The 27,973-nt window shown below is 60.2% G+C and overlaps 1 protein-coding gene across 3 annotated transcripts in view; it reads right to left on the reverse strand.

Moving 5' to 3' along the window:
• The window catches only part of GRM4 (glutamate metabotropic receptor 4), an 85,055-nt gene that overhangs the window by 44,506 nt on the left and 12,576 nt on the right, over positions 1–27,973 (reverse strand). For all 3 annotated transcript variants that reach the window (XM_056132116.1, XM_056132115.1, XM_056132114.1), the window contains exon 2: positions 11,504–11,720. In XM_056132116.1, coding sequence (XP_055988091.1) covers positions 11,504–11,720 — 217 coding nt within the window. The remainder of the gene's footprint in view (positions 1–11,503; positions 11,721–27,973) is intronic.

Raw genomic sequence — 27,973 nt, forward strand, 5'->3', positions numbered from 1 at the left:
GAGACCAGACCGGCTGCATACCCTGCCCGATGCCGAGACTGTCTCCCTACTGTAAAACGGGAGGTTGAGAGGGCCTGGAGCTGGGAATAGGGGGCATTGCCCCTGGGGGATGGGGATGGGGTCATGCCCCTGGGGGGTGGGGGTGGGGGACATGCCCCCGGGAGATGGGGATGGGGCCATGCCCCTGGGGGTTAGGGAGCATCTTCCCCGGGGGATGGGAGTGGGGGCATGCCCCTGCCCCCGCAGTCCCTCAGGCTCACGCTCCTCCTTGCCGCCTCTCTCTTCTGTCACTCGGTCCTGCTTCTTCCCCCCTCCAAGGTCTCCCTGGGGCCCAAGATGCCTGCAAGATGGTTGTTAGCTTTCCTTCTGGCTCATTAAAAATGAGAATTTGCATAGAATATCCATATGATCATTCTGTCTCGTGCAAAATGAAGCACGGTTCTAACACACCGAGCGAGTGGGGGCTGGGGAAGAGAGAAGAGGGCCTTCACAAAGGGTGGGGGTGGGGGAGCTGGCAGGAAGAAGCCAAATGCTCGCCCTTGAGGTCTGACACTTCCAACGAGACCCCGGGGCCCCTCTGGCCCTTCCTGTCAGAAATCTGTGCTCTCCTTCTTCCAATAACCAGAAAGGTGGGAGGGGGGCTACAATCACACCCATTTTACAGATGGAGAAACTGAGGGTTAACGGGGAATAGATAGAAGCTCATCCACAGATACCAACAAGTCCATGGCAGGTCGAGGGGGCAGCAGTCGGCCAGGGGCTGACCCACCCGCCTCGTTTCACCTGCTTCTGTCTCAGGAGTGCCCGCCTTCCTCCTAGAACCCCAGGGTACCCGTCAGGAGAGGGGCTCCGCCACTCCTCTAGGCCCTGCCTTCGTCACCCCCCTCCCCCACCCCAGGCCACTCCCTCCTGACAACACTTGGCCAGATGCAGAGATTCCCGGAGACAGCCGCTGCCAAGCCTCTCGTCCCCGCTGTGGAACTGTGTGCAGGCCCACCTCGCCTCGTCCCAAAAAGGATTCACCGCGGTCCCGGAAATGCGCGAATTTGACTGAGACAGAAACTGAGAACTAAGCCGAGGGGGGCAGACCTGCACGTGGTCTACACCCGCCCTCCCCAGGCCAAGGCTGCACGGTCGCCGCTGTCCGTGGTGCTGAGTCTCTCGTACTGGGCTGTGTCCCTGCCTCCGCCCAGTTTGTGTCCCCAGCCCTGTCCTTCCCTGCCACCCCGCCGGGTCCAGCATCGCAGATGTCCCTGCACGCCCACCTGCCTTCCCCACGCCCACCACGGGACCCTGGCCAAGCAGAGCCCGTGCCCAACTCTGCCCCAGCCTCCAAGCCTTTCTCAAGCTGCCCCTCCCAATGGCCCGAAGCCCCCACGTGACGGCTCCCCATGTGCCCCCACTCCCCTGCTCCCGCCTCTGGTCCCCTCCCCCCTGCCAGGCAGCCCCCTGCCTGCTCCTCTGCCTGGGGTTCTCTCCCCAGAGTCCCCAGGCGTCCTCCCATCACTGCAGAATGAGCTTCCCCACCTGTAGGCCACGATGGCTCTCTGAGCCTGCACACAGCAAACTGAGGACGTCTGTCCCCAGGCATCAGCTCTTGGCCCCCGGACCCCACCTCTGTCCAGTCTGCGCCCCCTCGCCAGTGTCCCAGCCCATGTGGTCACACTAAAGGTGCCCAAAGCACGTGAACTCCGCGATACCAGCAGAAGGCGGCCCTGGGCTCACGTCTCTGTCACATCCCTAGGGTTCGGTGCCTCGTCACTCAGAGCCCGGGTCACCTCCTCTGAGACAGGGACGGGCCAGGCAGCATGGCGCAGTGGTGAAGCAGGAGCCTGGCCCTTGTGAGACCTGAGTGCAGTCTCCACAGCCCCTCCCCCTGCTCTCCAACAAAGGAGACATCGGAGGTGTCCCTATACCACGAGCTTGGGAGAGGACGACCTTTCCAGGGAAGGGCCCAGAGCTAACGGGGATGGACAGTGCAGGGGTGATCTGTGAGGAGGGCAGGGGTGAGGGGCAGGGAGCCCCAGCGTGGAACAAATAGGCTCCTGCGAACAGCCACACACTGTGTGCCTGGTCAGGACCAGGAACGGGAGACAGAGAAGTCGTGGGGGCCCTGGAGCCCCACACGGGGAGGACAGACAGCAAAGCCCCGTGTTCTAGGGGATCAGCGCCCCCTGACCCACCCTCAGGCTGGGGACGAAGTGGAGATCAGAGAGGGATTGTCACTGGCCCAGGGTCACACAGCCACCCAGAGGCCAGAGCCCAAGATTGAACTCAACTCTCTTCACAGCTTTACACTTCAGCTGTGAGGGACTGCTCAGGGTCCGAGAGAGAGCCAGTGTCCAGCCCTGACCACTCCTCGCACGGAGTCAGGCAGGATGTAGGGACCGGAAGGCAAAGGGCACCAGGGGCTGTCACAACAAAGGGAGCATGTTTTAAACCCCAAAAGAAATCTTCAGGGCCGGAGCGATGGGGAGAGCGTTTGCCTTGCATGCGGTTGACATGGGCTTGTTCCCTGGCATCCCATATGGTCCCCCAAGCACCGCCAGGGGTAATTCCTGAGAGCAGAGCCAGGAGCAAGCCCAGAACATTGCTGGGGGTGACCCCAAAAAAAAAAACAGAAAGAAAGAAAGAAAGAAAGAAAGAAAGAAAGAAAGGAAGATAGGCTGGAGCGATCGCACAGCGGGTAGGGCATTTACCTTGCACGCGGCCAACCCGGGTTCAATTCCCAGCATCCCATATGGTCCCCTGAGCACCGCCAGGAGTAATTCCTGAATGCAGAGCCAGGATGAACCCCTGAGCATCGCCGGGTGTGACCCAAAAAGCAAAAAAAGAAAAAAAGGGAGCGAGGGAGAGAGGCAGGGATCAGAGGGAGGGAGGGAGGGATTGATCTTCAAACACTGCTACAAAGAGGCCGGCCCAGGAGAACATGGCTGGGGCAGGAATGGCAGCACAGCAGGGAGGGCACAGCCCTGGACCCAGGTTCGAGCCCCAGCACCTCATACGGTCCCCCAGACCCTGCGAGGAATGATCCCTGAACACAGAGCCACAGTGAGTCCTGAGCACAGCTGGGTGTGGCCCCAGATTCTAAGTAAAGAGATAAGAATCTCTGAAAGAAAGCAGAGTGACCATGGCTTCCTGCCCAGAGGACAGACGCCGCTCACATCAGGAGTTGTCGGGCAGGGACGCGGGAGGGACACTGCAGCCCCCACCTGCTCTGGCTGTGAACGAGGCCAACGACACCCAGCCAGGGACACACACCGTCGTGAGGTGTCAGCGCCTGCCCCCAAGCCGGAAAATCGGAGTGGACAGGAGGAGTCCCCCGGGCAGGTCAGCCGGGCAGACAGTCACGGCGGCGACAGTCCGGCCTCTCTCCCGGGGCCACTCCGGGCACCTCACGGGCGCTGCATGGGCCTCTTGGCTCTGCAGGGGGCCCTCATGTCAGGTCCACTTAGCTCCCGTGCCCAGAAGAGTGGCCAGGGATGCGGGAGATGTAACAGTCACTCAGGATCAAGCGGCCTGGCACCGGCCCCAGGGAGGACACCGACAGGGCAGGCCTGCACTGGGACTTTAATGGGGCGGCCCTGGGGTCCCCCTACCCCCAAAGGAAGCTCAAGTCATCCCTCTCTCCTGCCCCAAGCTAAAGGCAGAGCAGAGCCCACCCAGCCCCAGCTGCCCTCCCCCCAGCTACTGGCGCCCATGTGTCCAGGTTAGGGGAACAACGGGGCCCTCCAGACTGTGTCCCCACAAGACTGGCCCACAGAGACTGAGTCCTGAAGTCCCACCTTCAGGCGTCCACCCATAGAGCCCAGAGGGGGCTCCTTTCCCAGTGCTCCACAAAGACACCCCTACACAGAGCATTTGGGGCTGTCTGCGGGCACATGCAGCGTGGCCAGATGGCAGAGACCAACCATGGTGACAGGAAGGGGTCCCAGCGCCAGACCTATGGCCTCAAGCAGGTCAGAGAGACGGGGGCCGGGGGACAAGCCGCGGGGAAGACCAACTCCCCCACTGACAACCCTGCTTGGGGGAGAGCAGGAAGAGGGGTGAGTCCTGGCTGCCCTGATGGACAGAGGGGACCCCCCACTCCCCACAGCCCCAGGGGTGTGAACAGGCTCCCCAGGCCAGCAGGGCCAAACACGTGCAAATACAGGCTTGGCCCCATCCCAGGCCAGGAGACCAGCCAGGACTCCCCCAGGCCCCACCTGCCTCCTCACTCCCCCTCCGGCTCAAACTGTCACCCCACCTGGCAGGCGCTGCCCTCCTCCCTTCAGGCCCAGAGCCTCTGCCAAGCCCTGCTGGACAGGGGCCCTCACAAGACTCAGAGTTCATGGGGAGAGACATGGAAGTGTGGCCCAGTGGTAGAGCACATGCCTTGCATGTGTCAGGCCCTAAGTTCGATCCCCTGGTCCCCCAAAAGAACGACAGCTGCATGCATACACTTGGTTCTCTTTTTTTTGTTTCAGGGTCACACCCAGCGGTGCTCAGGGCTGACTCCTGGCTCTGTCCTCGGAGCTGACTCCTGGCTCTGTCCTCAGAGCTGACTCCTGGCTCTGTGCTCAGGGCTGACTCCTGGCTCTGTCCTCGGAGCTGACTCCTGGCTCTGTGCTCAGGGCTTACTCCTGGCTCTGTGCTCGGGGCTGACTCCTGGCTCTGTGCTCGGGGCTGACTCCTGGCTCTATGCTCGGGGCTGACTCCCGGCTCTATGCTCGGGGCTGACTCCCAGCTCTGTGCTTGGGGCTCTCTCCCGGCTCTGTGCTCAGGGCTGACTCCCGGTTCTGTGCTTGGGGCTGACTCCTGGCTCTGGGCTCGGGGATGACTCCTGTCTCTGTGCTCGGGGCTGACTCCTGGCTCTGTGCTCGGGGCTGACTCCTGGCTCTGTGCTCGGGGCTGACTCCAGGCTCTATGCTCGGGGCTGACTCCCGTCTCTGTGCTCGGGGCTGACTCCTGGCTCTGTGCTCGGGGATGACTCCTGGCGGTGCTGGGGACCCTGTGGGGCAGGGATGAAGCCGGCGTGTGCTGGGTGCAGGCAGTCTCTGGACTCTCAGGCAAAGCCCGACAGTCTGTGCAACAGCTCAGGGCACGTACCAGCCCTCCCACCACCCCCGCTGTGGTCAGGGGCCGAGTGCCCAGCAGAGGCAAAAGAACCCAGAAGCACAGGCCAGCTGGGAGGCTCAGGGGGCCTGGGCAGCTGAGGGGCGCCCCTTCCCACCCTCCAGGGCAGGAGGCACATAAGCTGCTGAGAGAGAAGGCAGAGGAGGCCAAGCCCCATCCACCCCGTGCCGCCTGCCTTCCTCCTCTGAATAGGGTGTCTGTGCTCAGGGAGCCAGGAGGGGCCCAGGGCAGCCTGACTGACGCCCAATACCTGAGCTCTTCTGGCCTCAGTTTACCCCTCAGTGGGGGGGAGGGGGAGCACAGCTCCTCCAAGGGAGAGCTGAGGACAGGAGCGGTGGCTGGGGGCTGGACGCTTTATCATTTTGAGTGACAGCCCCTATGCCCCGATGGTGCCTGCGGGCGGCCTGCGCAGGGAACAGCTCGGCAGAAACTCCGACCTCGGACACTGTGTCCAGTTAAAGTGGCTCTGCCAAGTGCATCCAGAAAACAGAAGCTTGGGGCTGGAGTAATAGCACAGTGGGTAGGGCATTTGCCTTGCACGCGGCCACCCCGGCTTCAATTCTCAGCATCCCATATGGTCCCCCGAGCATCACCAGGGGTAATTCCTGAGTGCAAAGCCAGGAGGTACCCCTGTGCATCGCTGGGTGTGACCCAAAAAGGAAAAAAAAAAAACAGGAGCCCAGAGAGAGAGGGGCGGGGGGCGGTGGGGGAGTGGGACGTGCCTTTATCCTGGGGGCCTGAATTCAACCCCCACTGTCAGGCAGACCCCTGGGGGCCCCAACACCTCTGTGCCTGGCACTGAGCCTTCCGGCCTAGTTGGGTGAGTGTCACCTGGAGTGTCCCCCAGCCCCCAGCACTGCTTGGGGGCCCCCAAAGTGAAAGAAAAGCACTGGGATTCGGAAAGCGAAGGCACAGGGCAAGTGAAGGGCTATTTCAGGGGTGAAGGTCAGATGGGCCCCTCTGAAGAGGAGATCCCAGAGAAGACAGTGTGGGTGAAGACCCTAAGGGGCTGGTGCAGAGGGGAGGAGGGGCGGGGAGAGAAGGGGAGGGGAGGGGGAGGAGGGGAAGGGAGGGGGGTGGAGGGGAGGGAAGAGGGGAAGGAAAAGGGAGGGAGGGAGGGAGGGAGGGAGGGAGGGAGGGAGGGAGGGAGGGAGGTCAGGGAGGGAGGGAGGTCAGGGAGGGGCTGAGGGTTTCTGGCTCCTGGGATGGGGCAGGGCCCTGGGCAAACCTCTCCTCTCTGGCCCTCCTGGGCACAGCTCCTCCCACTGGCCCACCTCGCCCACATCCCAGAGACCCCAGGAAGTGGGTGCTCCCCCTCCTCGCACCTGAGCTCTCACCTCTCCAGCAGGCAGGTAAGGACACCCCCAGCCCCAGACCCAGCCACACAGCCCCAACCCAAGCCCCCAGACCCACACCCCTTGGCCCCAGTACCAATCCCCTGCCCCAGCCGCCCTGCTGGCCGCTGGCATCTGAATGCAGGGCTGCGCCAGCACTGGGAGCCGAGTGGAGGTCAGACCAGGAGCAGCCTGACTCCCCCACGTCTCCGGAATATCAATGGGGGACGCTGGCACACAGCACGGACATGAGGCTTCAGGACTCCACGCCTGGGCCAGGACGTCCTCCAAGGAGCCAGCCTGAGCCCACACCCCTTCTGCGCTCTGGCATGGCCCAGGTGTGGTCCCGGATTCTGGACTCAGTCCCCAGAGGTCCAGAGCCAAACTGGCAGCAGCCCAGGAAAAGGCCTCTGCCCCCTCCTGCAGGCCAATGCCTGTCCTCCCAGCCCCAGGTCTCAGGGGCAAGGAGACCCCTACCGGCTGCGTGGCCCCAGGGGAGTCACCTGGCCTCCCTGTCCCCGTGTCCTGGGAATGAAGGAGTTCCCTTCAGTGCCCAACGGGTTAACATGAGGAGCTCCATGAGTGTCCCCTTCTAATGTCACCCATGCAGGACTCCTGAGCTCACACTCTGGGCACTTCCTGTGGGCTGAGGCGGGAAACAGGGCCCCGTGCCAGTAACCAAGTCTCCGTGGGCCCCTGCGGCTGGCAAGGCTGCCGGGAGGGCAAAACTCCAGCCCCAGCCCAGTCTCAGGACTCGGTGGCAGGCGCTGAGGACAGCAAGTGCCTCGTCTGCGCCACCCCCTCGCTTGTCTCGCCCTCCGGTGACTCACCGGCAAGAGGCAAGATCCGGGCGCCCAGGCGGGGCCTGCTCTGCATCCTAATGCGCGTCCACGTGCCCGCCTGCCCGCAGCCTCCAGCAGGGAGGAGGGCGCCCTGGAGCAGCCAGGACGCACGGGCCCCACGCACACATATGCACACATATGCACACACACAGCATGCACTCCCATGCACGCATTCACACACGCTCACACACAAACATATATACACACATGCTCTCACACACATGTGCACACACATGCACATAAACATGGGCATGCGTACACATGCACACAGTGCACTCACATGCACACACGCTTGCAGTCATGCATGTGCACACATACACACATGCGCACACGCATGCACACACAACATGCACGCTCATGCATATACACATGCTCAGACATTCACACACATCCACATACACGCAAACACTCACATGCACACGTGCACATGAATATGTACACATATCCACACATGCTCACATACACGCACGGGCACACACAATGTGCACTGCCATGCATGCACTCACACACGTGCACACATGCTTGCACACACAAACATGTACACACATATGTCTATGTACATGCATGCATGCACACAAACGTGTATACATACAATGTGGGTACAAACATGTACACACATGCATACATGCTCACACATGCACACATCCGCCAATAGGCACGCATACAATGTGCACTCTCAGGCACATGCTCATATATATACACACGTGCTCACACACAACGTACACACATGCACACAATCATACACATACATGGACACATGCACACACTCTCATACACACATGCACATACACACATGCACACACAAAATGTGCACTCACAATTACACAAAACACATGCACACATACACTTACATGTCCGCTAATGCATGCACACATATCACACGGGCATGTGCACACACGTGTGCATATGTGCTTGCACACACAGGCACACACTCATGCACCAATGAGGAGATACTCCAGGTACCTGCACAGAACTTCAGGACGGCCCAGAGACTCACCCGTGCCCCCTTCCCAACCCAGACCCCGTCTGCGAGCTCCACTCCACCTCTCACCCTGGGAGCCGGGGCACCCTGCCTCCTTGATTAGGGATGAGCAGCCCCTTGGGTTCCCCCCAGTTAAGACACAGGGAGGGCTCCGGGCCCACTCAGCCAGACCCATCACACTTCATTGGGGTCTCCTGAGCACCCCCTCCTCAGCCAGCACACTGCCCGAACTGACACCACTAGTCACCCCCTTTACAGATGAGGAAACTGAGCCCCAGGAGGCTGCCGGACTGTTCCAGGTTCACTCAGCCCTGGGCTGCACTGCTGGAAGAGGAGGTTGGCCCGGTGCCGGGTGAGCCTGGGCACCCCGGACTGCCTGCCCTCCCTTCTCTCACTTGTCAAGTGGGACCCAGACACGAGCCGGCAGAGCTCACGGGTGACCACGCAGGAGGGGCCTGTATGGAGCAGCACTCTCAAGGGTCCCTGGACTGTCCAGGGAGCATCGTGCTGGCAGGGGCTAGAGACGCTGCCCAGGGCTCCCCACCCAGCGGGCAAAACGGGGCTGCGGCTCGCGCACAGTGTGCCTGCCTTTCTGTGCCAGCCCCTGGGTGTGGACCCTGGCACCACACACACACACACACACACACACATGAACACACACACACACGCAATCATGCACACAATCACGCACGCCTACCCCCCTGTGCCAGGCCCAGCTCTTCCGCATCCCTGCTAGTCACCCTTGGGAAAAGGAGCCTCGATTTCTCCAGCTGCAAAATGGGCCTCACCACGCCCCCTGCAGGTCTGAGCTGGGCACAGAGCCAGCTGCCAAACTCTTCCTCCACAGCCCTGCCCACTGCCCTTGCCCCCGCCCCCTCCTCCCCCCACCCCGTGCTTCCGGGGCTCCTCTGAGTGACTCGCGGTGATTTATACTTCAGAGGACAAATCAATACAATATACGGCCAAAGACATCTTTAATCTTTTGCAGGGATTAGGCTACAAGGCACAGTGGCCGCTTACTGCTGGCGCTCAATTCTGATTTCAATTTGGCCGGCTGGAGCGCGGCTTTCTCTCTGCTTTTCTTTCACCTGCCCAAAGATGGGGCATCCAAACCTCCTGAATCCGGTGGGCGTCGGGGACAGGCCCGGCCAGGCCCAGAGCACCAGCAGGACAGGCTGGGGACGGGGAGGTGTGGCCGTAGGGGCCAGAGGCACTGGGAGAGGCCCCTCTGCCCGGCTGCAGGACCCCAAGAGGAGGCCTGGCAAAGTAGTTCTCTTCCTCGAGAACTCCTCTGAAACCATCTCGAGTCAGAACTGATAGAACATTCCAGCAACAGTCTCAGGCTCTGTGAAAGCAAAGCCCACATCACCCCTCCCCATGTCCGAGGGTGTCAGCACATGGCTGCTGGCCTCTGAGTGTGTGTGTGGGGGGGGGGGGGGGACTGAGTGTAAGTACTTGAGTGTGTATGACTGTACATGTATGAGAGTGAGGATGTGAGGAGGTATATGTGAGTGTGTGTGCGTGTGTGAGTGCACGTGTGAGTGGGTATGTGTGAATGTGAGTGTGAATATGTGAGTGTGGGCATGTGTGTGTGAGAGTGCGTGAATGTGTGCCTGTGAGTGAGTGTGTGTGTGTGTGTGTGTGTGTGTAAAAGAGAGAGAGACTTGTACACAGCTGGCCCACGTAGTACCTGGTTCATGGGTGGAGAATGGGCAATGGAATAGACAAAAATGCAAAAGCACGTAAGACCTCTAGTGCTGGAGCTGGGAGATAGAGCAGTGGTTAGGGACCTCCCTGACATGCCCCCCAATCCAGCTTGACCCCCAGCACGGCTCAGTCCCCTGAGCATCACCAGGTGTCGCCCTGGAGGTCCCCGGCCCCCAGCCCCTATGACCTGAGCAGCTCTACCTCCTCAGCCCTCGCATGGAACCTGCCCTTGGTGGGCCGAGACTCGGTAGGACCCCCAGTGCTCCTGAGCACTCTGTGAGGGCTCTCCCTGAGCACTACCCCAAGAAGGACCCAGACTGGGGGGCTCCACTCCGCCACCTCTCACCTGCTGGCCGAGCCTCCCGCCACCTGCTACTGGGCTCCTCGTGCCTCAGCCTCCCTCAGCCCATCACACAGGACAACGGGATCGAAGCACAGCTGGCCCAGACACAGGTGGGGCGCTGGGAGGCCAGGAGACAGCTGCCCTCACCCAGAGGCGCGGGCTGGGGTGAGCCGAGAAGGGCCCCGGCAGAGGAGGGAGGCCCCGTGGGCTCAGCGAGGCCCGTCCTGCGGGCGGGAGAGGAGAGGGGCGCCCCCTGCCCTCCGCAGCCATCCGTCAGCCTGGCCCACTTCCGCGCCCTCTCCACCCCCGCAGGCGGCGGGCAGCTCCGCTCTACAATTAAGGGGCTTATCTGAGATTTATAGCAGGATTATGCCCGCAGGGTGTTACCAATGCCAGCCTCTGGACACTTTGTGGTCCTTTGGAAAACCAATTAAAGCCCTGGGTTCTACAGGTATAAATAGAGACGCCAAGCCCCAAGGTCGCCGGGCCACTGTCCGCTCCGCACAGCCGGGAGAGGGGATGGGCGCTCTCTGCTGGGAGACGGGTGAACCTGGAGGGGGAGACCCGAGTGCACCCCACCCCTGCCCTGCACACAGCAGCCTAGGGGGCGTTCCCGTTTCCCTGCCGCCACCCACGACACAGCCCCTCATACTCCTAGGCTGCCCTGTGCCCCCTACGCCCGGGTGCTACCCCAGGAGTGGCCTCACCAGGCACTGACACCCACAGCCTTCTCCGGGCACTTTCTGAGGATGGCAAGTAGGAGATGCCAGGAGGTTGATGGGGGAGGGGCATTGTGGAGCTGGGGGGGCCGCGGAGACCAAGCCGCTTCCTCAAACCCCACCCACAGGGCACCACTGAGGCCAGAACAGCCCCAGCACCCCAAGTCCCCAACCCTCCCCCCGCTGCAAGGCTCAATTTCAGGGACTCCCAACTTCCGGCCTCAGACACCCCTTGCTGGCTGACCGTCCGTCTCTTGGGGACCCCTGGGAACAGGCCAGCACCCCCACAGTCCTCCCCCGCCCTGCACAGGATGGACACCCCTCGTCGGGAGGGCCCTGTCTCTCTGGCAGCCGGGCTGTATCTGCCCACGTCCACCGCCCAGGTCCCAGGGAGAAGTTGGGACAGGCAGAGCCAGGTCAGGCCCCCGACTCCCGCTGAGCCACCACCAGCCCCGACTCACCATCCTCGCGAGACTTCTGGATGAAGGCCTCCACGCCGCTCTCGCCGTAGCTGCCCTCCGAGGCCAGCGTGGACACGTAGTTCCACTTGAGGGCACGGACGATGTCCACCATGGCCTGGGCCTGGTACGTGTCCGAGGGCACCACGCGGGAGAAGAAGTCGTAGCGGCTGTTGTCACTCAGGTCGGGGGCTGTGGAGGCGTAGCTGATCTGCGGGATCTGGGGGCGAGAGGGGCCACTGAGGGGGCGGCTGCCACCCACTCCGCTGTCCCTCCCGTCGTCCCAGCCCTCCCCAGCACGGGCTATTCCCAGCTGATGACACCTGGAGGCCAGGGCTGGACAAGTCCTGGTCCACCAGACAGCAGGGCACGGAGGTCCAGAGAGAATCAGCTGTGGCCACCACTCCAGCCCAGGGCTGTCCCCTCCCTGCCAGGACCCTCCCAGCTCTTCCACTCCCAGGGAGCGACAGGGCTGGTGTCTCACCCCAGAGCCTCCCAGGGCCCCCCGCTGGTCGTTCAGGGGTCCCAGGGCTGGGGGCCCCAACAACACAGTACCAGACACTCACACACACGCATACATGTGGACATGTGCACCCAGCAAACAATGTAGGTACACACACCAGCACCCACATCATTATCTGTGTGCACAAAGTACACCCATGCACATGTGCACATGTATGCACACACATGTACACACAGGAACCTCTGAGAATGTGGATCTCTATAAGAAGTACTTCTATTCCCAACCTGAGAAGGTCCCCAAGGGGCTGGCATGGGGCAGCCTGGGAGGAACCGGGGCCAGGGAGGTGAGCCCCCAGGAGACCCCACAGCCTCACCCCAACAACCCCAGGTGAAGGAAAGGCTCATCTCCGAGCCCCTTAGAGGGGTCAGACTGATGTTCCGGCACCCCTGTCTCCCCCATACCCACTCTCACCACGGGGCTGTGGGCTCCCTGGCCCCTTCTGTCACCAAAACATGCCTTCCTGCGAACCCCCCACTCAGCCCCTGGCAGCCAGTGTGGGGGGTGAGGGGCAGGCGGGTGATGCCAGCTCCAGGAATCACATAACCTTCCTGCTTGGCCAACAAGCTCCCGCCAGAACAGCATTCTGGAAAATGTTTCAGGGCACCAGGATCAGGGGCACTCCCTGGGCAAGCTGGTGCCCATCTGGTCTCTGTCGAGAGCAGAGGCGCCAAACTTACTTGGCCAAACACCCCCTTTTCAGAAAAAAAGAAAATGTATCATGCAGCACTGACAGCGCATCCCGGTTCTTTAAAGCAAACAAGCAGAGACTGGAGAGATGCTGCAGCAGGGAGGGCTCTCGCCTCGCATGTGGTCAGCCCACATTCAGTCCCCAATACCCCACACAGTGCTCCCAGCCTGCCAGGAGTAAGCCCTGGAAACTGCCAGATGTGACACCCCCCCCAAAAAAAGGGAGCCTAAAGAGACAGTACAGTGGGTAGAGCACTTGCCTTGCGCGAGACCAACCTAAGTTTGATCCCCAGCACCCCAAGAACACCAAACCCCACCAGGAGTGATTCCTGAACACAGAGCCAGGAGTAAATCCTGAGCACCCCCAGGTGTGGCACCAAATTCAAACACAAAAATAGACAAGCAAAATCTCATTTGAGGGACAGAGTGATAGTGCAGCGGGTAGGGCGTTTGCCTTGCACACGGCCGACACGGGTTCAATCCCCAGCATCCCATATGGTCCCCCAAATATCGCAAGGAGTAACTCCTGAGTGCAGAGCCAGGAATAACTCCTGGGCATCGCTGGGTGTGATCCAAAAAGCAAAAAATAAATAAATAAATAAATAAATAAATCTCATTTGAGGCTGGGGTGGTAGGGGCATGTATCACTGCTCCAGGGAGCACTGTGGGTATGTATCACTACTTTGGGGAGCTCTGGTCAAGCCCTGAGAAAACCCTTGCCCAGCTCAGCCCCTGAGCGAACTCTCTGACAGGAAAGGCCGCAGGGCCTGCGGCTGGGAGGGCCAGGACATGACTGATTTTAGGGAACTGATGAGCAGCCCAGGCTGAACCGTCCAGCACAGTCCTGAGGTCTGTGCAGTCTCCAGACGATACACTGAGTGTCCAGGACATAGACATGATGGGAACAGTCCCAGCGTCTCAGCCTGGCGTGCAGTACCACTGACTTCCTTGCACAGGGCAGACCCAGCTTTGATCCCCAGCACTGCAGAGGGCCCCTGGGCACTGCCAGGACTGATCCCTTAGCACAGAGCCAGAAATAAGCCCTGAGCTCTACTGGGGGTGGCCCAAAACCCCAGAAACATTTTTAGAAAGATAAATATCACCTCCTCCAGGAAGCCCTCATCCTGCAGAGAACCTGCTTAGCCCTCCCCCATCCCCAACACCAAGGTGGGGTGCTCTGGGGACAGCAGGCAGGTTCCCCAGGTGCTGGGATACCTTGTCAACTAGCCAACTCAACAGCTCCTCCTCCTAGCCAAGGACACAGATAACACGAAGAACAGGGGCCTGGGGAGGAAAAGGGGGTCCTCAGAGGGAGCCCCTCTGGCTGAGGGGGGAGACTGATGGGGCAGGGCTGAGGAGAGGTGGCTGGCAGCACCCCTGCAGGCGAAGGTGCAGACGGTGAAGAGAAGCGGGATGATGCCAAAAGGGGCGAGCGTCAAGGGAAGGACCCCAGGAGGGACGGCCGGGCTCAGGGGACACAGGGGCTGCGGGGGGAGCCTGCACGCGGAGCGCACTGACCAGTCGCCCCATCAGCGGCCGGGAGCTGGGCTGGCTTCTGGGGGCTGGGGAGCACGAGGGGGGCACAGAGAGAGTCTGCCCACTTGCTGGGCCTTTACCTGGCCATCTTGGCTGCTGGTTCTGGGGGCCTAGGGGGTGTTGGGGTTGGGGCATCTCACACAGCTGCCCCCAAGGCCACTGAACAGGTCAAAGTCAGCCCTAGGCACGGGACTCGGAGGGGCCTGGCCAGGCCATCGGTCACTAGGGGCATCGGGGAGGTCTGGCCCTGGACACGGGTCACCAGGAAGCCTGCCCGGGCCTCCCGTCATGCCCAGCCCCCTGGCGGCCCCGACTGCCTTTTGCTCCAGGGTCCTGCTGAGTCGGGGTGCTCAGCCTGTGGCCCTACGCCCAGCTGTCCTCGCCCGCCACCTGTCCCCATGCCCCCAGCAGCCCTCCTCTTCCATCTCAGCTGAGGAGCGGCCACCCGGCCAGGCTCTCCCTGACCTCTCCCTTCCTGCCCAGGATAAAAGCCACTGGGGTGTCACATGACAGGTTCTGGCCAATGAGCTGGGAGCAGGGACCCTGCGGTTGGGGGCCAGAGCACTGCCTGCAGCCCCGGGCCTCGGGAAGGTGCTCCCTCAGCCACTGGCCTGCAGGCACCAGACCCCCAGGGGACAGGGCAGGACTCCTGGGCTCCTGGGCACCTGGGAGGAGGAGGCCCGAGCTGCAGTCAGTGTGTACACTTATGCCACGGGGCTGGGGCGTGTCTGTTCCTGCAGCCTCTGAGCACGGGGCTGAGAGCACAGGAGGCGCCTCCAACTATCAGGGAGGCCAGAACAGGCCTTTTTTTTTCCACCTCAGGAGAAAGGTGTGCTGGGTTGGGTTCACACGCATCAGAGACCACTGGGGTAGAACCGACCTCAGTGCCCATAAGCACACAGGCACGCACACGCAGACACACACATGCGCTCACACACCTGCACACATACACAGTCACACATGCTCACACACACTCACACACATGCATACACGCACATACACACATGCATATGCATGCATTCACACACTCACATACAGATACATGCACACATGCACACATACACATGCTGGCACTCACACATGCACACACAGGCACGCATGCACGCACACTCACACACATGTACACACACATGCACACACTCACACTCACACACATGCATTCATAATGTCTGCAAGCACACTTTTATACACTTGCACACACATTTATACACAACATACACATGCACAAGCATGCACATAAACACTCACACCCACACAGGCATGCACATACACACGCACTCACACGCATGAACATTCATGCACAGGCACACTCACACATGCACACTCACACACATACACGCACTCACAAATGCACATTCATGTATGCACATGCACACGCACTCATGAATTCACATTCATGCACTCACACATATTCATGCATATCCATGCACACACTCACACACATGCATCACTCACACATGCACACTCAGGCATATACACACACACTCACACATGCACACACTTGCACATACACATGCACAGGCATACCGGCACTCACACATAGGCTCAGTGATCAGGAGGGCGCCCCTCTCTCCCGCAGGGCAGGTCCCCAGGGCTGTGGCAGGGACAGCCAGCCTGCTCCCTCCCCTCGGGCTGTCACTGGATGGGCTGAAGTGGCCCATCTGTCTCCCATACTGAGGACAGGGCAGGGGTGGAGGCAGGGCCCCAGAGGGCTGTGTAAATGGCTCTGCTTTGAGCAACAGCTAATTTCTAAACATAATTATTAATTTCATGCTTATCACATGCAAACCTCTGTCTCCCAGATGAGATGAAATTGATTTAATTAGAAATTCCATCACCAAGGCTTTGGATCCAAGCCTTTAATTAGGATCACCACCCTACCCCCCGCTGCCAGAGGGGGCCCTCACTTCTCTCCCCGAGGCCTTGGCATCGCTGGGATGTTTGGACACCTCCTGGTCACTGGTGCTCCCTGGCCATGTCAGGGTACCTTGCCCAGTCTGCATCCCATGGGCATCAGAGAGGCAAATGACCTGGGATATCTTGGTGCTGTCCTGCAGCCAGAGGCTAGGACCCTTTGGGGGGCAGGAGAAGAGCGACCTGATCTCCCCTCTTCCTGCAAAAACCACACCTGTTCCCTCGGGGCTTCAGCTGACTGCTTACAAAATGCCCTTTACAGCTCAGCCCGGGGCAGTCCATCAAAATTATCAACACTGCCTGGCATTTTAACAAAACATTTTCTTTATGCTTTCCATTTTTTCTTTTGAATCCCACGGTGCTGGACACTGAACCCAGGTCTCAGACATGTGAAGCAGGCATTCTGTGCTCCCACCCCTCTGGCCCCTCATCCCACACTGAATCTGTGACCCCGGCACCCACCGCCCCCCTGAGTAAACCCGTCCGGCATGAGCACCTCGCCCCTCATGGACCACCCTCAGGACTGTCCAACACCCCTGCTCCGGGCGGCGACCCTGCCATCCCTTTCGGTGCCAATGCCTTTCCCTCCTCTGCACCCCGTCCTCACTTCCCTGCTCTGATGCTGCCCCTCAATCATGACTTGGTCATACAAACATTCTCACACATATACACATTCACACAAACACACACATTCACACAAACACACACATTCACACACAACCTACATTCACACACACTCAGACATACACACTGACATACTAACAGATACACAAATTCACACACACTCACCTAAGCACACACAGTCACATACACACTCACTGGGACACACACACACACACACACAAGCAGCTCCTGGACTCAGGGACCTTCTCTTCCTTCCCCACCATATCCTCGGGTGGCCGGCAGAGCCCTTGGCACAGGTCAGGTACCCTCTGAACGAAAGGCCACCTCCCTCCACACAGAGGCGGCTGCAGACATGTCCAGGAGCGCTGAGATGCTTGAGGGCCTCCGCCTGGCCAAGGTCATGACCGAACACTGGGAGGCTGAGTCCTGCCTCGCAGGGCTGATGCTTCCTGGACCCACTGGGCCTTGCTCTGCCGTGAGGGCTCAGCACCTCCTCCTCCCCAGCGGAGCCCTCCCTCGCCTCCCTCTCAATTCCACGGTGTCACCCAAGGTGACAGTCTTGGAGGGGCTGCTGTGTCCACTTCTGCCCCCACCCCCTTCCTGCCTGGGCCCCGCCCGGACTCTCGTCCTCGTGGAGAGGACCAGCAGGCGCTGGGATTAATCTCCAGACCTCTTCTGAATCGCGTTTTCTGGGACAGACCCAGCCAGGTGCAGGCAACAGGCCTTTGAACAAACATTTCCCCAGAAAGCGCTTTATGCAGTCCCTTGTCTCACCCTTTTAAACATTATATGTTTTCTCGGGCACCCGGGAAAAGAAGGGGGCAGATAAGACGCGGAGGCAGGAGAAGAATAGAGGGCGCGAGTGGAGAGCCGGGCCGGCTGACAAAGGAGGCGCGTGAGGCAGGCCCCAAGGAGCTGCGGCAGATAAGAGCGCCCCGGAGAGCAGGCGGGGCGCGGGCGGCCGTGAGGGCGAGAGCAAACAAGATCCTCAAATCAGCACTTGTCCTATTTCAGGAGCCAAATGTAGATCAATAAATTACACTCACTTTTGGAGGTTTTACATGCTGACTCGGTAACCTTGTCAAGAGTGATCCATGGGGGGGAGGAGGGAGGAGGGGGTGAAAGGTCCACACCCTTGGGGCGGGGGAGGGGGCACCACAGCCCGGGACCAAACTCCCAGAAGGACTCCCAGCCCTGGTTCAGGAGAGAAGGAAGCTGCCACACCTCGAGAGGCTGTGTGGACGTGGGCCAGTTCCCGGCCTTAGAGTGTCCTCACTATGCAGTGGACGCAGGGCTGAGAACAGACACGTCTGTGTCACCCAGAGCAGAGGCTGGGGCTGAGAACAGGGAAGCAATGGTCCCAGCATCCTAAGTCTTTGGGGTGCCTCTTTTGTGCTGAAAAGTGCACACCTCTCCTTATCACTTTGCAGAAAGCCTCAGCTGCAATCAGGGAGGACAGCTCAGAGGCAGTGAGGCAGGAAGGGAGCCCCAGGCAGGGCCCAGAATAAGCCCAGACCCCAGGGAAGGAAAGGTCGGCTTCTGCACCTCAGCACAGCCTGTTACCAGAGCTCTGGCAGTCTGGGAACGGTCCAAGGGACAGCAGGAGCGAGGGACCAGCCCCAGGCGGCTGCAGGAGGCCAGGCCAGGTTAAGGCTGTGGCTGGGCAAAGACTGAAGAGGGCCAGGGCCAAGCAGCTCAGGGTCACCACAGCAGGGCTGTAGCCACGCAAGGACGTGTCTGGCTGTGGCCTCGCTCCAGGTCGGCTCTGTGTTTAGCTCCTGTGATCCACACACAAATACCTGCAGGTATTTATAGCCTGCGATTTGCTGGTGGTGGGGGGAATGGGGGGAGGGAGGTTACTTCTGGCTCTGCACTCGGGGATCACCCCTGGTGGGCTCAGGGGACCATATGGGATGCTGGGAATTCAACCCAGGTGGTTGGCCAAGTGCAAGGCAAACACCCAACCCGCTGGACTATAGCTCCAGCCCCTATTTCCTGCGATTTGAAGGGTTTTTGTGACCTCCCCATCCGAGTGCTCACTCAGCCCTGTCCCTGCCGGGCTCGGACCCCAGCATCTGCTCTCTGCCCTGCATCCAGAAGCCAGAAAGAGGAGAGAGGAAAGCACTCCACCTCCTTCCCTGAACCTCAGTTTCCAATTCTGCTCAGAGAAGGCTTCAAGGCCCCTGCCCGCCCCCTCCAGACAGATGGGCAAGAGGGAGGGGACCACGAGAAGTCTCCTCCATCAAACCCACCCGCACCCCCAGCTGCCCTGCAGGGCTGGGGCCGGTCCGCAGCTGTGATTGGTCCCCGAGCCAGAGACGGGGCGTGGCCAGCGGGAGGAAATTAACCAGGATGCCTGGCGGGGCTCTCCCGAGTTAATGTGCGGCGCGGTGTGTAATATATGGCTCTGGATTAATATAATATGATATAATGGGATGTATTAACATTATTGAACACATGAGCCGATAAAAGTCACATCACCATCACTCCGTGTAATTTATATCCCAGTCCTGGCCAGAGCCGGGGCGGCGGTGGGAGGTCCCCGCGGGGCCGGGGGTGGGCGAAGGGGGGGGTCTCCTGCGGCGGAGGGAGCCCCAGGCAGTTGGGAGGCGGGTGCAGCCGAGCGGGGCCTGCGGGCAGCACCAGGGCCTAGCTAGCGCCTTCTCCACCGTCTCCGAGCAGACTCTTGCCATTCCCACCTGACACCTGACCGTCTCAACCGCTGTGACCAGAGCACTGTGTGTGGAGCACTCACTGAGCCAGGCCCTGCTCTTAGCACGGCCTGGGAGTGATCGATCGGCTAGTCCTCGAAGAGATCCTTGTGGGACACAGGGCTGGAGGTTAGCCCATTTCACAGGTGTGGGAAATGAGACCCAGGAATGACACAGCTTCTGGTGGCCCTGCACACAGATAAGGGCGGGACAGCTCAACCCCTGAGCCCCAGCTCGGCGGGGGCAGGGGTCTGTGAGAAGCTCTGAAGGCAGCCCGCAGGCCCCGGCTTCTCCCCGAGGGTGCCAGGCACGATCTGGGGTGATCTCTGCAGAATCTAGAAAGATCCAACGTTCGATTCGGCTCACAACCAGTCTAGCTCGACCAGAGCTGCAGTTCCCACAGGGATGGGCAACAGTCACCTAGAAGTAACCTGCCACCCTGGCCCCTTATAGCTCCTGTTCTTTGGTTCCCCACCGGTGTCTCCCCCCAGGAAAGCTGCCTGCACCCCCATCTCCAGGACGCTCAGATGGGGGGTGGGAAAGACCAGGCTGTTTGCCCCAAACAAAGTCCTTCAAGACAGGTATTAACATCAATACAGGCCGGGACTTGACGGCCAGTCTGCATCCCAAACCCCATTGTGAAGCCAGGAACACAAGCCAATCTCAGGGTCCAGGGTCTCCCGGAGTCCTACACACACTCCTGGGTGTGCACCCACCCCCTAACCTCCTCCTGGCTGGTGCGTACGCACGTAGCCCTGGCACAGCCAGGACTGGCACGAACTGGCACCGGCAGCATTCACAGGACAGGGAAACACAAAAGAGTGTCCCCACACACCACCCCCCCAAACCTCACCTCCCTACCCAGCTGCCCATCAAGCCTCTGGAACTCTTAAGTGCCCGCAGCGAGCAGAAAGCACCGCCTGCCAGCCCCGTTCATGGCCCCCAGGGGCAGCTTTTCTGCTCGACTGGAAACAGCAGTGGAGGCTCAGCCTGGCGTGGTTTTTTTTTTTTTGAGGTGGGGGGGTGGGGACCATGCAGGCCAGGAAGTGGTTCAGACAGCATGGTGCTGGGGTGGAGGACTAGGGGGGTCCAGTAGCATATACCTCCCACCCTGCTCCCAGTTCAAGGGAGGGAGGTTGCAGTCGGCATAGACTGTCCAGGCAATGGGCCATGCTGGGTGGGAGGGCGTGCCCCCCGCCCCTCCTCACACCCCCTACTTCCTGTTGTCCAGATCTTCCAGGGACAGGGACCCCAGGACCGCCAACAAGTAGTGCCAGCCTTGGGGCTGGAGCAATAGCACAGCGGGTAGGGCGTTTGCCTTGCACATGGCAGACCCAGGTTCGATTCCCAGCATTCCATATGGTCCCCTGAGCACCGCCAGGAGTGATTCCTAAGTGTATGAACCAGGAGTAACTCCTGAGCACTACTGGGTGTGACCCAAAAAAGTCAAAAAAAAAAAAAGAAGTGCCAGCCTTGCCCAGGAACCCCAAGATGGGAAAGCCTTCTCCCCCCCACCCCAATTCCCCCACTGCAGGTAAAAATAACTGAGCGCAAGTGCGGAGGGTGGGCCCGATGATTCCCCGCGAGTCCAGCCCTGCCCCAGTCACAGGAGGAGCGCGTCTGTGTAATTCATTTTAATAATCCTGCTGAACTGGGAGAAAATTAACAAACGAGAAACCAGCTCAAAATTAATCAAACGTCTCCCTGTCCATCCCCCCACCTTCCATCTTAATGAAGGTTATTTATCCAATGAGCGATAAAACACAGAATTAAATTAAACAGGCCCTTTCTCTGCATCCTCTCCCAGCCAAGGCTTACAGCTCTATACGCGCAGAGGGGTTTCCCCACTAGGCACCCGAGGGGGGGGCCCTCCGGGGTTGGCCGTTAGCCCTGCCAGAACCGTGACGGGCAACTCACCCAACCACCCCTGGGACAGAGGGCAGCTCCGGCGGGCGGGCCTTAGCGGAAGGAGGTGGGACTCACGGGGTGGGATGGGGGGGAAGAGCAACCTGCCCCGCCCAGAGCCCAGGTGCTCTCGGAGGACCCAGGGACAGGGTCACTGGGAAAGGTCGTGAGAACCAGCCTCAGTTTCCCCCATTCAGCTTCCCATGGCAGATTTCTGGCCTCTGTCCACCGCATCCTCCCAGGAGCTCTCCCCTGCGGCTTTGGAACCATTTCTCTTCCAGGCAGTGCTCTCTTGGGGGCCAGAGGCGCGCCCCTGAGACACTCCGGGTCCGCCCCAGCCCTCCCGGCGGCACCCCCGCGGGTCTGAGAGCGGTAACAGGCACTTGCGTTTCCAGCAGGCGGCTTCTGTGCCCAGCGGGCTGGCCCATCCGGGGTCGTGCGGTGAGCAGGATGCTCCCACACACAACAGACGTTTGCACAACGCCCTTCCCAGCACGCATCCTTGCCAGGTGGCGCCTGAGTGACGCCAGCCCCTCCCGTCCCCACCCTCCTCTCACGGGAACCTCAATCGGCACCAGGAGGCTCACCAGGAAGCTCCTCCGAGTGGGGTGGGGAAGGCAGGCTCGGAGGAGGTCCTGGGCAGGCCTGCCCGGGAGCTGCCGGGGGTCCCAGTTCTGGGCTCCTGGGGCAGCAGGCAGAGAAGAACGGGGCTTTCCAGAACTGTCAGGGCAGAAGCCCCTCAGGGAGGAGGGTGGTGTTGAGACAGCCCCTGGGAGTAGAGAAGGGGGAGGAGGGGTGGGGTAGGGAGGGAGGAGCAGGAAGGGGCCCTCCCTGTCCCCACACTATGAGCCTCCACTCCACACCATCTACACTAATCCAGGCGCTGGGTCGATGGCTCAGCCTGCATGCAGAAGGCCCAGGTTACATCCCCGACACCCTCCGTCTCTAAGAATCAGGAGTGGCAGCTGGGTCTTCTAGGTACCACCCTAAGGACCACCGACTATGGCCCAAAAGGGGAAAAAAACTGTCAGCTAGTCACCTCTGTTAAACCCACCAAGGTGCCCCATGGCCCCTGGGTGAGAGGCTACCCTCTGCCCATGTTCCACGATTCCCACTGCCCATCTGGGCCCCTCACCCTCCTCCCCAAACAGCCTCCACCGCGCCTCCCTGGGCCCAGAATATCCACGCTGTCCTGGCTCCAGGCCGCGCTGGCCGAGCCCCCAACCCAACACCGCCCGGCCACCTGCCCCCTCTCTCCATGCATAATCCAGGCTCAACGCACCGTCTCTCCTTCACTCTCAGAACAGAGCGAGCTTGTGCGACTTCCCCGCGCCCCCACCACCAGTGCTGAGCCCGGAAGGTATCCTGCTGGCAGCTCCCTCCCTGCTGGAAGGCTGGGTCCATGGAGACAAGGACAACGGGTGAGTCTGTTCACAGCGGCTCCATAACCTCATCCAAGATCCAACTCACCAGGGAGCTAAATGAATGGATGAATAAATGAATGAACGAATGAATGAATGAGTGAATGAATGAGAGTGAATGAACAGATGAATGAATGAAAAAATGAGTGAATGAATGAATGAATGAATGTCACCAGGCTTAAGGCAATTGCTCTGGTCACAATCTATTCCAGTCTGAATGTCTCCCTCAGTCCCCTGGGCACTCCCAGCCTCAGGCCTTGGCCTGCAGTCACCCCTCCATTCCTCACCCAAGGGACAATTTCTAAACCCCGAATCCAACTGTGGGATCAAGTACCGTCTGGATCAAGCCCTAGCCACCTCTTTGCTGACCTTCCACCCACCCTGCCATGCCACCAGACCTGTGACATCCTGCCCAGACCCACGTGACCCACTCGCAGCTGTTCCCATCCTTTAAACGGGATGGGTTCAGTGAGGGTCCTGCCCCTAACCTGTCCCTATTGGAACTGGTGTCTCCCTCCGCTGCGCCCCGACGGCCCCTCGCCTGCATCTCCACCGCAGCCCTCCCACACCCCGTCTGGGGCTGTGACCAATCACACACACACACACACACACACACACACACACACACACACACGTCACACCGCCCCGTCCAGGAGGAACCCAGATTTACGCACTCTGGAAATTTCTCCCCTCCCCACCACCTGCTCAGGAATCTTGCAACAAACTTAGAACGCCATAAATATTTGCTGAGTCAAATGGATCCACGTCAAACACAGCCCAGGGAGCGGGCCATTAAGAGGGGCCTGTGCTCCAGGTTGCCGGCATTCCGGGCCGGTCAGAGGACAAACGGACCTCTAAGTGCCACTTAACTGCCGTGCTCAGGAGCAGCTGGTCCCATGCTCTACAAACCTCTCCTCAGGGGGCCTCCTGGGAGGAAGCCAATTCTTCAGGTCTGGGGTTGGGGGGGGTCCTGTTAAAATGGCCATGCGCACCCCTGGTTCCACCCCTAGCCCCGAGAGCAGCTCCCGGCCTGCCCATAAGCTTGCGTGTCTGAGCACGTGTGTGGCCGCCCCCGTGGGTGAGGACAGCAGGCACAAACACAGCCACCGCTGAATTATTTATTCCGTACATTGTTAGCGCAATGGAGAGCAACCGTGTCTCCAGGCTTCAATTAAAACATCAAGGCGCCCGCACCGTCTGCCCGGCCACATGCCCAGCTCCGACTCACACTGGCAGGACAGCACCTCCAGGGAAATCCTGCCCCCCACCCCCACCCCAAAGCCAACACTCCCGTACCACCCAGTCCTGTTCCACCACCCTGGACAGCAGACTCCCCGGCAGGGCGCCTCTAGGGCTCTGCTGCGAACTTCCACCCGAGTCCACCCCTGAGACACCAGACAAACCTTTCAGGCCTCTCCAAGACCATTTAGCAAATCGATGGCCTGAAAGAGCCTTTCCAGGTTCCCAAAGGGGCCCTGGGGCCAGCCCTGCTGGGTGGAGTCAGGTCCGGTCCTCCCCCGCCCCAGCCCCGCCTAAGACGACCCAGGCCTGAAGAAGTCTGGGCTGTCACCCAGCATGCCTCTGCCTCCAGTCCCGCTTGCTCCCAGGACTCCTTTCTCCCTGGCTGCAAACACTCAAAGCATTGAGGGCGGGACTGTGGCCACCCAGCTGGCTCACCAGGATAAGGCCTAAGAAAAGGTGAAACGAGGAACAGATGTTGACCCATGCTGGAGTCCGTTTCCAGGAAGCTTCCCACCCCTATCCCAACCCAGAAACCCCCAGTTCTGGGGCATGCAATCGGGAGGAAGAAGCAAGCCGGCTGGGTTACAAGCTAACTAGGTCATCCATGAGACTTAATGCAACAGCCCCCGGACTAGAATAGGAGGCCAAGTGGAATCGCCAAGTGGGCGAGCTGGAAAAGAGCAAGGAACTCCAAACACATGCCGCCGAGAGCTGCGAACGAACGCAGGCCGGGGACAGCGCCGTGGTCTAGCCGCTCTCGGGCAGGCCCGCACGTCTTTGCCGCCTGCCTGGGTGGTGAATCTCATCCCACAGGCCATGAATCTCCTGCCGGAAGCCAGGTACTCAGATGCAGTGCTGGGCTTAACCAACACTGTGTTCCAGGCCCAGGAACATGAGTGCAGAGACACAGCCTTGCCGTAGAGCACAGACCCCCGAGAACCGTATCATTCCCCTGGATGAGGATGGAAGACGTTAGAGATGGCCCTTGACGTTCGGGGGGGAATTTCCAAAGCAAAAACAAACAAAAAAAATGAAACAGTGGCAAGAAGGTACAATTCCTTTGGGGAAATGTTTGGCAGCACCTCCCAAGGCAACCAAGCGATCATGCCAGCAATAAACTGGTGAGCCTATATTTGAGTAGAAATGAACACTTTCATCCACTGAAAGACAGGCGCAAATATTCACAGGGGCTTTACGGCACATAACCAAACACTGGGTTTGGCCCAAATCCTGGGAAAGAGATCATGCATTCCACACACCACCAACCCGTGGAATAGTACAGAGCAAAGAAAAGCCACATGCCCCCTCCCCACATTCCCGCCCACAAGCCCCCAGCCCCCTAATGCCACCAGGCAGAGCAGGGCTACCACCCTGTGGCAGCCCTCCAGGTGCCCACATGCAAGGAAACTGCCCGATGACACATTCCTCATGCACATCCTTATGAGGAAGCCCCCCCTGAGCATCCCTGGGGAGGGGGTGTTCTCACAGGCAGCAGGAGGGAAATGAACCACTCCAGAAAGACGTCTGTACCAGCTGCCCAGGTGGGGCTCGAAACCAGGCCAGCATCATCTGCTGTTAGCCGTCAGGCTACTCATTAGCCGAGGGAAGGGGGGTATTGACTAAGAGGGGCTCAAGGGAACCTTCTAGAGCCCTGAAATGTTCTGAAGCCGATGTGGAAACAGGCACGTGCATTTCAAAAAGCCCATCAAGCAGAGCACCTGGAATGCGTGTCCATGGCTGCAGATCGGCGCATTCCAAGTGTTTTTTGTGTAAAGGGCAGAAAAGGCAGACGAGGCATCCTCCAGGGTTTGCAGGAACAGCCCGGGCAGAGGCCAGCACATCAGGCATTCCTGGGCACGGCCCGGGAGTGGAGGTGGGCGGGGCAAGGCCTGAGGGAGGGCGTGGAGTGGGAGGGGTCCCCAGCTCGTTAATAACACACCTCCCCCCCCCAACCCCGCCACACACAGAACTGAACCCTGGCATCACTGCCAAGGCCCCGGGGTTTGCATCCCGTGCAGAAAGCAAGAGGGAGCCGGGACCCCCAGCTCCACACCCCCACGCCCCGCCTCCCCCATACACACACACGGAGAAGCCACATGACAGAGGACACCTGCTTCCGCCTCCCACGCGCCACCTGCCAGGTCCACCTTCCGCCCACCTTCCCCGAGCTCACCTGAGCACCTGTCTCTCCCAGGAGAGCTGCCAATGACGTAGAGCCAATGACGTGGGGCCCGCCCACCGCCGGCCCTCCAGGGGAGAGTGGCCACTGGGCGTGCAGGGGGCGTGGCCGGAGACAAGGGCTCGATCCTCACAGCCTAGAGCCGCCAGAGACTCCCCCTCCCGCCCCAAGCGTGATTCCATAGCCATCCGACACCCTGTTTCAGAGACTATTTGCAGGAACGTGGTGGGCAAGAGTGGGGCTACAGAGCCACAGAGATGTCCCAAGTGACGCCTCTGCAGGCTGGACGGAAGACGCAAAGGCCACGCAGCCTCCCCCCAGGGCGGGCTGAGTCGGCAGCTTCCCTTTGCTTCCTTCTGGGCTTCTGTTTCCCTCCAGTGAGCATGTGCGTGTGGCTTTCACAACAGAACTCACCGGAAGGGTTTGCAGACACCAGATCATATTTCTACCTCCACTGACTCGCCTCCTGCACCCTGGGGGCCTGAGCTGATGGTTCCCAGCTCCCAGGCCACAAGGAGGGCCAGGGTGACCTGCAGACCCCCAGCCACGCAGCCCCTCCCCCCCACGCGATGCTGGGGATGGCATCTGGGGCTCGAACCCCAGGCAGGAGCCCTGGCAGCACCTGGGTGTGGCCCACAGAGGGAGAGAGCAGTGGTGGGTCTCGTTCCAGGGGAGTCTGGTGAACTGTGAGGCCGACACAGCCAGCGTCAGCGGGCTCAGGTGTCTGGTCTTGTGCCGAGAGGACTCCTGTTTTCTTAACATCAGGCCCAAAAAGGTGGTACAAGGGGAAGGCATTTGCCTGGCACACAGCCAACCCTGGTTTGATCCTTGGCACCATGAATGGTGCCCGGAGCACCACCAAGAGTGATTCCTGAGCACAGTGTTGGAGCAATCCCTAAGCACCACAGGGTCTGGCCCCAAAACTGAAATAAATAAAAAATCACATTTACAGGGAACATAAGATACAAACACACACACACACACACACACACACACACACACACACGAACTGAGGCCCTGTGGAAGTGGAGAGAAAGCTCAGGGGGAAACCAGGCCTGGCTGAAGAGTAAGATGGGCGACTGCAGGGATTGTGCCAAGCTTAGACGCAAGATGAGGAGTGGGGCTGGAGCAATAGCACAGTGGGGAGAGCATTTGCCTTGCACGCAGCCGACCCGGGTTCGATTCTCAGCATCCCATATGGTCCCCCGAGCACCACCAGGACTAATTCTTGAATAATTCCTCCGAGCCAGCAGTAACCCCTGTGCATTGCCGGGTGTGACCCAAAAAGCAGACAAGGAGGAGAAGAAGGATGATCCCATCTGCCCCCCCTCCCCCCGCCACACACACACACACACACGGACACGCTTGAGTGAAGGCTCGGAGAGAAGGATGCGTGGGCGCTGCAGACCCGACTCCAGTCTGGGAGTCCTGTCTGTGTGTCCTGGTGGTAGAACACAGGCATGCCAGGCTGTGAGGCTGTCGCAGGAGCAGGCTGGGGGTTAGACGGCTGCCACGGCCTCCCCGCCAGCTCGAGGACCACCTGTCCCTGACAGAGAGACCCCCGGCCCTCCCGCAGCTCCCAAGGATCTGCCGCCACCCCCTCAGGTCAGCCCCCACCCCACAGTGACAGATCCACCGGCCCTTCCTCCCAGGCTCCCTGCTGGAAGAACGTCACCCACGGGACACATGCCCCCATCAAAGCCCCCACAGGGTCCCTCCAGAGGAGACGGG

This window comes from Sorex fumeus, unplaced genomic scaffold (genome assembly GCF_029834395.1).
Source record: "Sorex fumeus unplaced genomic scaffold, SorFum_2.1 ptg000094l, whole genome shotgun sequence".
Lineage (NCBI taxonomy): Eukaryota > Metazoa > Chordata > Mammalia > Eulipotyphla > Soricidae > Sorex > Sorex fumeus.